Here is a 9,787-nt window from a genome sequence, read left to right on the forward strand (position 1 = left end):
TGTTAGCGATGCATTGGAAAAGCAAGCGCGTCTTTCACACTGACATCGAATTACCGGCTGGAGACGAAACTGAGGCGCGGGTGTGTTCGTTCTTACTCGTTTGTTTGTTTGTTTGTTTGTTTAGCTTCGATTAACACCAACAGTTACTGGAGAAAGTGGTCTGTGCTTCGTTAAAACCAACGTCTGATGATAGAAATGGATATTCAAATAAATAGTTTGCGTTTTTCTTCTTCTTTTTTTTTAATTGACGATTGTCGAACGCCTTTTCTTTCTCTCTCTCTTTTTTTTTTTTTATATAGTTAATTATTAAGTCATTCAGTTCTCTCTCTCTCTCTCTTTCTCTCTCTCTCTCTCTCTCTCTCTCTCTCTCTCTCTCTCTCTCTCACTCTCTCTCTCAGTATATATCCCCGAACTTCGCTCTGTATATATATATATATATATATGTATGTATGTAAAATAGTCTCCCCTCCATCTCTATTTCTCACCTTTTTGTCAGACGATTGTCTGCCCTCCGCCCCCCCTTTCCCGCACCCGCCTCCCCTCCAGGTTATTTGTACATATCATAATTTTTTTTTTTTTACATTTATTTGCTTATTTATCATCATTGTTGTCTTATTTATTTATTTATTCATCTATTCATTTATTTTATTTTCATTATTATTGTTATCATTATTTAGTTATTTATTTATTTTTTAATTTTATTATTAGTTTGTTTGTGTTTTTGTTGTTGTTTTTTTCTCAAGACCTGACAAAGCGCGTTGGGTTACGCTGCTGGTCAGGCATCTGCTTGGCAGATGTGGTGTAGCGTATATGGATTTGTCCGAACGCAGTGACGCCCTCTTGAGCTACTGAAACTGAAACTGAAACTCATAAAATAATGTGTATATATATATATATATATGTTTTTTTAACGGTACAGAAGGCTAGTAGGGAACACAATGTGGAACGTACGGTCCAAGTTCACTACAAGGTAGGTATTTCCCTGAATCCAAAAGTTGTTTTTTTTTAAATAAAAACAAGGAACATCTCGGAACATCTCCGAACAGCTTCAGAGGTGGGGGAGGGGAGAGAGACAGTCTCAGCCGGCATCCTAAACCCTCTCTGTGGCGCCCTTCCCGAGAATCATACAGTTGGGGTCGAAAGGAGTCAACGCCTCAACGCCCCCACCCAACACACACACACACACACACACACACACACACACACACACCAACTCCCATGATTTGTACATGTTTGACTTATATACATATATACACACACACACACACACCAGCTCCCATGATTTGTACATGTTTGACTTATATACATATATATATATATATCGGGGGAAAGGGTAGGTTTTCTTAAAATATAAAAAAAAAAAAAAATTTCATCGGAAACATTTGAAGAATGGATGGGAAGAATGTGTCATGTGGGAGTACACTGCTAATCATAGTGGGTTTGTTTGTTTTTTTGTGGGTTTTTTTGGGGGTTTTGGTTTTGTTTTGTTTTGTTTTGTTTTTTGTTTTTTAATGTCTGGACCTGAGTGCTATGAGACAAGGGAACACAACTGGCCGGTGGTCGGACTCTTGCAGTGAGTTCACTTCCCCTGACCACTCAGTCCGCCCACGTTCACAGGTGAGACATCGACACCAGTGTCTTTGGGTGAGAGCACGTGCTGAGGAAGGGAGAAAGATATGCATGGTCATACCTTCTGGCGTTGGGTTCAGGGCTGTGCTAAGGTAATGGAGCGTTAAGTCCATTTCACTTTGTACGTGTATAACTTAACTCTCTTTGTGTGTGTGTGTCTCTTTCTGTGTGTGTGTGTGTGTGTGTGTGTGTGTGTGTGTGTTTGTGTGTGTGTGCGTTTGTGTGTGTGTGCGTGTCTGTGTGTGTATAATGTAACTCTGTGTGTGTGTGTGTGTGTGTGTGTGTGTGTGTGTGTGTGTGTGTGTGTGTGTGTGTGTGTAACTTAACTCTTATGACAATGGCAGAATAGTCCTCTTCCTCAGAGCAGTCACTTCAAAGTTGGTAAACGTGTTGTCGAATGCAAAGTCTTTGGTCGGTCTGTCTGTCTCTCTGCTGTCTGCCTGTTGTGTCTGTCTTCATAACTGTCTACCTGTTGTGTCTGTCTTCATACCTGTCTATTATGTCTGTCTACATAACTGTCTACGTGTTATGTTTGTCTGCATAACTGTCTTCCTGTTATGTCTGTCTACATAACTGTCTACGTGTTATGTCTGTCTACATAACTGTCTTCGTGTTATGTCTGTCTACATACCTGTCTACGTCTAATGTCTGTCTCCATACCTGTCTACGTGTTATGTCTGTTTTCATACCTGTCTGTTATGTCTGTCTACATCACTGTCTATGTGTTATGTCTGTCTTCATACCTGTGTGTTATGTCTGTCTACATTACTGTCTTCCTGTTATGTCCATCTTCATAACTGTCTACCTGTTATGTATGTCTGCATAACTATTTTCATAACTGTCAACCTGTTATTCGTCTACATAACTGTCTACTTAGAATGTTTGTCTTCATAACTATCTGCCTGTTATGTATGACTTCATACCTGCCAGTTATGTCTGTCTACATAAATGTCTACGTGTTATGTCTGTCCTCATAACTGTCCGTTATGTCTGTCTACATAACTGTCTACGTCTTATGTCTGTCTACATCATTGTCTTCCTGTTATGTCTTTTCATACCTATCCGTTATGTCTGTCTACATACCTGTCTACGTGTTATGTCTGTCTACATAACTGTCTACGTGTTATGTCTGTCTACATACCTGTCTACGTCTAATGTCTGTCTTCATACCTGTCTACGTGTTATGTCTGTCTTCATACCTGTCTGTTATGTCTGTCTACATCACTGTCTATGTGTTATGTCTGTCTTCATACCTGTGTGTTATGTCTGTCTACATTACTGTCTTCCTGCTATGTCCGTCTTCATAACTGTCTACCTGTTATGTATGTCTGCATAACTATTTTCATAACTGTCTATCTGTTATGCGTCTACATAACTGTTTACTTGGAATGTCTGTCTTCATAACTGTCTACCTGTTATATGTGTGTACATAACTATCTTCCTGGTATATAAGTCAGATGCCTGATAATTACGTTACGTTACGCTTCTTCAGATTTCGAAGTAGTAATCATAAGCTTGAAATAGAAACAGGGAGGCACAAAGGTATACCACGAGAGTTACGGCTTTGTAAGGTTTGTAACATGTCTGTGATTGGGGATGAGTTTCATTTTATAATGGAATGTCCCAATTATGATTAGTTACGAAATAGATATGTTGCTAAAAAAATATTTGTCTCCAAAATCGTGTTTTAATTTTTGTAATGTGCTCAAAGGAGGCAAAAAAAGTCATTTTAGCGGTAAGTAAGATGATCAGATTTGCAAATGTTGCCAAGCTACATTTTTGGAGTTGAAACTAACATGTGTGTTTTCTCAACTTTTATGTGACATTCTTATGTATTTGGAAATATTTGTTTTGGGCATGAAAACATTATTTTGCAGTAATATATTTTGCAGTAATCCTCCATACTCCAATCGGAGTGAAAGGATAATTAAAACTTGAAACTTGTCTTCATAATCATATTCCTGTTAAGTGTCTGCATACATTATGTGTCTGTTATGTCTGTCTACATAACTATCTATCTGCTGTGTATGTCTACATAACTATTTCATAACTGTCTACCTGTTATGTGTCTACATAAGTACCTGCTATGTGTGTCTTCGTAACTGTCTGCCTGTTGTGTATGTCTACATAACTATCTTCATAACTGTCTACCTGTTATGCGTCCACATAACTGTCTACCTGGAATGTCTGTCTTCATAACTGTCTACCTGTTAAGTGTGTATACATAACTATCTACCTGGTATGTCTGTCTTCATAATCATATTCCTGTTATGTGTCTACATACATCATACGTCTGTTATGTCTGTCTACATCATGTGTCTGTTATGTCTGTCTACATAACTGTCTACCTGTTATGTCTGTCTTCACAGCTGTCTACCTGTTATGTCTGTCTTCACAGCTGTCTACCTGTTATGTCTGTCTTCACAGCTGTCTACCTGTTATGTCTGTATTCACAGCTGTCTACCTGTCATGTGTCTACATAACTGTCTGCCCAGCACTTCGTCGTTCGTGAACTGCAACTCCCACGTTCACTCGTACGTATACGAATGGGCTTTTACGTGTTTGACCGTTTTTATCCCGCCATGAAGGCAGCCATGCTCTGTTTTCGGGGCTGTGCATGCTGGGTATGTTCTTGTTTCCATAACCCACCGAACGCTGACATGGATTACAGGATCTTTAACGTGCGTATTTGATCTTCTGCTTGCGTATACACATGAAGGGGGTTCAGGCACTAGCAGGTCTGCACATTATGTTGATCTGGGAGATCGGAAAAATCTCCACCCTCTACCCACCAGGTGCCGTTACCGATATTCGAACCCGGGACCGTCAGATTGAAAGTCCAACGCTTTAACTCACTCAGTACGGCCAGTCCTCTCTTCTCCTCTACACAGACCCCTCGGATGTCCAGTGGGTGTCTGAATGACCCAACCTTTAGTTTCCGTCGTCAGAATTGTGGAATTCTTTGTCAACATTCACGTCTTCAGTACGAGAGCCTTCCGCTTGCAATATTTTGATGATGGTAATTGGGGTGAAACGCTGTTAACGTCGTCTCTTTCGCCGTTCGTATGGAAAGAGTTAACCATTCGGGTATTGTGTTCGTCGTCTGCACAGTCCGTTTTGACCTTTGGGTGACGTTGAGTGTTTCAAACTGCTTCAGTAAATACATTCCTTCGGTTCTGTGTCTGTCTGTCATGCACAAGATGATTCAAGATGGCGCCGACCAATGGCGACACGGGGATAGCTGTCCTGTTTATTTCGTGTTTGACACAACTTAGAACTCAACGTATCAAAAACCAAAGAATTCATTCTAGATTTCAGGAAGACCAGATCTGACCCCTTACCACTTGTCATTGAAGACAAGCAAGTAGAGATCATCATCGACTTTAAATTTCTCGGACTGATCATTTCCAATGATTTGAAATGGGAGAAAAATACGGAAAAAATTGTTAAGAAAACACAACCGTGCCTGTACTTTCTTCGGCGCGTCAAAAAGTTCGGAATTAAAAAGAAATCATGGTTGATTTCTACTGAGCAGTCATTGAAAGTGTGCTAACCTTTGCTATTACTGTTTGGTATGGAAACATTTCCAAGGCAGAAGTTGCAGCCCTTAACAGAATCGTAACAACTGTCACCAAGATTACCGGGGCTGATCTACCTTCTCTAGAAGACATATATTATAAGCGGCTACTCAAAAAAGCAAAATCAATCAGCCAGGACGAATCACATCGAGCTTTTGGGATTTTCGAGATGCTCCCCTCTGGTCGACGGTACAGAAGTATAATGACGAAAACTAATCGCTTCGCCAATAGCTTTTTCCCCAAAGCAGTCAGTACCCTGTCTCTCGAATAAATCCAGTATGATAAATAGAATTGTGCAATCAACAACCATCTGCCTGAATATCTAGTCATCAGCCCCATCCACATGTAATATGCAGCTTCTGTTCAAACGTGTGTGTGTGTGTGTGTGTGTGTGTGTGTGTGTGTGTGTGTAATATGCAGCTTCTGTTCAAACGTGTATATATATATATATATATATATGTATGTATATATATATATATATATATATATATATATATATATGTGTGTGTGTGTGTGTGCAGTGCGTGCATGCGTGAGTATGCACAAGTTTTTATATTGATATGCACTTGTATGTATCTTATTTCTACTGTATCTGTGTTTGTGTATGATTTTCGATTTATGTTCGTATCTTGTTATGTACTATCCCCCCCCCCCCCCCCCCCCCAATATTTCTTGTGACCCCGGTACACTTGGTAATAAAGACATTCTATTCTATTCTATTCTATTCTATGCTGTATTTCTACCTGTCTGATATGTCTGTTTTTTCGTCTACCCTGTGTTTCTGTCTTTCTGTCTGTCTGTACCTCCTTGGTAAGACAGTCAGCCAGGCAGCTGTGTTTTACATAAAATAAACAACAGCGGCATTCAGTGGATGCAGGATTCTTTGTAAGATAAGGATTGTGGCGAAACACACATAGATATAATACGAGTCTCTTAAGAAAGGCAATGTTGCTGAATACAGCCCAAGAGCAACAGGCCTTGGCAGATTTTCACGATGCGTCACGCTTCTTTTGTCTGTTCTCTCTCTCTCTCTCTCTCTCTCTCTCTCTCTCTCCCTCCCTCCCTCCCTCCCTAAAATAAAATTTCGTTCGTTCGTTCGTTCGTCCCTCCCTCTAAATGCGCTGTCTCTGTGTCTGTCTTTCTGTCTGTCTGTCACACACACACACACACACACACACACACACACACACACACACACACACACACACACACACACACACACACACACACACACACACACACACACACACACACACACACACACACACAACTACGACCATCACCACAGGCAGGCAAGACAAGCGTTTTAAACCAGCCCCCACCCCTCCCCCACAAACAAAAGAAACAGACAAGACAAAGAGGTTTGAAACAATCAACACACACACACACACACACACACACACACACACACACACACACACACACACACACACACACAACTACCACCACCACCATAGGCAGACAAGAGTTATCCCACTCCGCCTGCCCCCCAACACACACACACACAAAATAAAGACAAACAAGACCCACAGACAAGATAATGACGTTTGAAACACACACACACACACACACACACACACACACACACACACACACACACACACACACACACGGCCTCTCACCTTTGCCCTGACCCAGGTGGGTGAAGGTGAACACCTGAGGCCTGTCCACAAAGGACCCGCCTTGCTGCAGGAACAGCTGCTTCACGCTGTCAAACCCGTTCACCACCACCACCAGCCGGCAGCCCAGCTTGAACGAGAACACATCCCCGTACTCCGCCCGCAGCTCGGCGAACAGACGCCGCTTGTCGGAGGACCTCAGGATCGGCAAGTAGCCTAGCAGCGGCCAACCGCGAGGGCCGGGCGGGTAGCGCCGCTCGGCGCGGAACAGTTTGAGGAGGTAGAGAGTTCCCAGGAAGACGACCACCCCGACCAGGATGGGTCCCGCGTGGATGTCTGTGATGAAGGGGGTGGCGGCGTCGTTTGTTGCTTGGCTCACGTTTGAAGACATGGCTGAAGGTTGAAAATAACCCGGTATTTTTTGTGGTTCTTGTGTGTGTGTGTGTGTGTGTGTGTGTGTGTGTTCAGACCAACATTTCGCGGGGGCACAACAACCGAGACGCTACAAGGAGAGGATGGGTGGGGTCAGTGACTGGGGTGATGGATTGCGACCGCGAGTTCCATGAAGGGGGATAATCGGCACAGGAGCGGCATCATCAAGAACAACAAGGGGGAGAGTGCAAGTGATTACCTTCCTTGTGTCAGCGGATGAAAACGAAAAGAAAGAATGAAATGTATTACGCGTTTGTGTCTCGGTGAATATGCAAACAGGTGCGTCACATGGTTACGTCTTTCTCTGAAATTAAAAAAAAAAAAAAATCTCTCCCACTCAGCTGAGGGAGAAAAAAAGTAGTCTGTGTCTGCTGGAAGCTACACACACACACACACACACACACACACACAAAACGCGCGAAAAATAACTGAAAAAAAATAACTGAAAATAAAACAGCGCATTTTCATATAGGGAGTGGCAGTACAGTAACAACAACAATAACTATAATGATATTTGCGTTATCATCATTGTTGAGCTTAAAAATCCACGCGTCCACCCCGGCCCATCCCTCCCCCGTTTTCTCTTCCGTTCCTCCACTACCCCCACCCCACGCCTTCCAGCTCAATGCCCCTCGGCACCCCTGTCCCTGTCACCGCTTCACGTGCAGAGTGAAGACGTCCATACTCATCTGTGAGTTTGTGTCCGATTTCATTATCTGTTTGCTATTGACGGTTTGGTGTTACTGTTGATGGTAGTTTCCGTCGTCATCATCGTGTGCGCGCGCGCACGCGCGCGCGCGTGTGTGTGTGTGTGTGTGTGTATGTGTGTGTGTGTGTGTGTGTGTGTTGACGGGATACCATTTTAAGGGGTGGAAAATCAAGAAAACATAGAAAAGGAAGAATGAAGACAAAAACATATTTTAAGTATATAGTAACAATGATAACAATAATGATGACAACCCTGTCTGAACCTTGACAACGCCCGTTTCCTCTGAATCACGCTGTGCATCCGCAGATTTTGCTGTGAATGATCGGCTGCCGCCGCTTTTTTCTGTCGATGATTCCTGTTTTGTCCAAAATTTTATATGTAAAAGAAAAAAACCCGATTACTAAAAAGTAGGAAGAAAAAAAAACAAAAACAAAAACGTCCACGGTCAGAATTGCTCTGTGTGTTCGTGTGTGTGTGTGTGTGTGTGTGTGTGTGTACAGTACTGATAAATGCAAGCTTGATACTAGTGTTTTGGTAATGAATGAATGAACTTGAATCCCATCAAGTTTTAAGTGATCTCATTGATATTCGAGTGCGGTATAATGCCAGTTTCCACGCTTTTTCGTCAGCAAGAAATCCCTTTTCATTATTGCAGTCGACATTTTTTCTTTTGAAACTGGTCCTGTTTTTCCTTGAAATTTTTCTTCTTCTTCCAATGAACGCGACCCGCGAAGATTGGTGGATTCTGTTAGAGATTATAGCGATGTGTGTTGTTAGTTTGGTGGAAGTCGCTCGCTACCGAAGTCACGAATAACGATAGCTGAATGGTGTGTGGTCTTTTGGTAAATCCATAAAGTGTTTCCGTGACTGGGTTCACCGGGAATCATTGCAGTGCTGAGCCAGACGCGGTAGACTACTCCGTTTGATCCATGCATTGCACGGACCTGTCTTACCGAGCAATAGTGCGTTCGGGTTCAGTTCTACCAAGCGTTGGTGAAAGAAGCTTTCACACACACACACACACACACACACACTCTCTCTCTCTCTCTCTCTCTCTCTCTCACTCACTCACTCAAATACACACACACACACACACACACACACACACACACACACACACACGCGCGCACGCACACGCACACACTCAATCAATCAAACAATCAGTCAATCCAAACTTCAGAGAAAAAAGTGAAAATCGCCCCTTTTTGATAAATGCCTGTTAATTTCTATATTTCCCTGCGCCTACCAAGGCTAACCCGTCAACACACCGATGCTGGACACGGAGTTTCTCAAAGGAATCGCTTCAATGGAAATACGACCACGACTCACGTGGTAATCACTTTGCTGGTGATGTCCCACTCTAGCATCCCAAATTCCTGGAGCCACTCTGACTTCAAAGTAGCCTACTTCGCGCAAACCACCTGCTGAAGTCTCGAGCCTCGGAATGCAACTTTCCCCGAGTCTTACCTGTGGAGGCTATGCCGAGAGAGGGATCCGAAGAAAGTTGTTACACGCACACATCAAGCCGATGTGACACTCTCGTACTCACTCACCACACACACTGTTCTCGTGGACTTCAACACACTGGCGAGGTCCACACAGCACAACAGACAGGCGCTGGTGGAAGTCCTTTATATAAAGATTTCCCAGCCTCACTTCTCCCACGTGTGTTGTGTGGGGGTGGAAGGAAGTGGGTATGGTGGTGTCGGCAGAACAGAGCGGAAGGGAGTGGAGAGGGGGGGAGAGGGCACAGCACAGGCACATGAAATAAAATTTTAAAAAAACATCACCGCCATCGCCCCACCATCCGTCGGTTCCTG

At 43.1% G+C, this 9,787-nt stretch overlaps 1 protein-coding gene across 2 annotated transcripts in view; it reads right to left on the reverse strand.

Moving 5' to 3' along the window:
• Positions 1-9,566, reverse strand: part of LOC143282675 (vitamin D 25-hydroxylase-like) — a 56,771-nt gene extending 47,205 nt beyond the window's left edge. Inside the window, exons 1-2 of one of the 2 annotated variants that reach the window (XM_076588346.1) lie at positions 9,435-9,566; positions 6,830-7,599 (exon numbers count right to left, since the gene is read on the reverse strand). In XM_076588346.1, coding sequence (XP_076444461.1) covers positions 6,830-7,217 — 388 coding nt within the window. In that variant the 5' untranslated portion in view covers positions 7,218-7,599; positions 9,435-9,566. The remainder of the gene's footprint in view (positions 1-6,829; positions 7,600-9,434) is intronic. The other variant, XM_076588345.1, reaches the window with a different exon arrangement.
• Positions 9,567-9,787: the final 221 nt, after the last annotated feature.

Source organism: Babylonia areolata, chromosome 6, assembly GCF_041734735.1.
Source record: "Babylonia areolata isolate BAREFJ2019XMU chromosome 6, ASM4173473v1, whole genome shotgun sequence".
In the NCBI taxonomy this organism is placed as follows: Eukaryota; Metazoa; Mollusca; class Gastropoda; order Neogastropoda; family Buccinidae; genus Babylonia; species Babylonia areolata.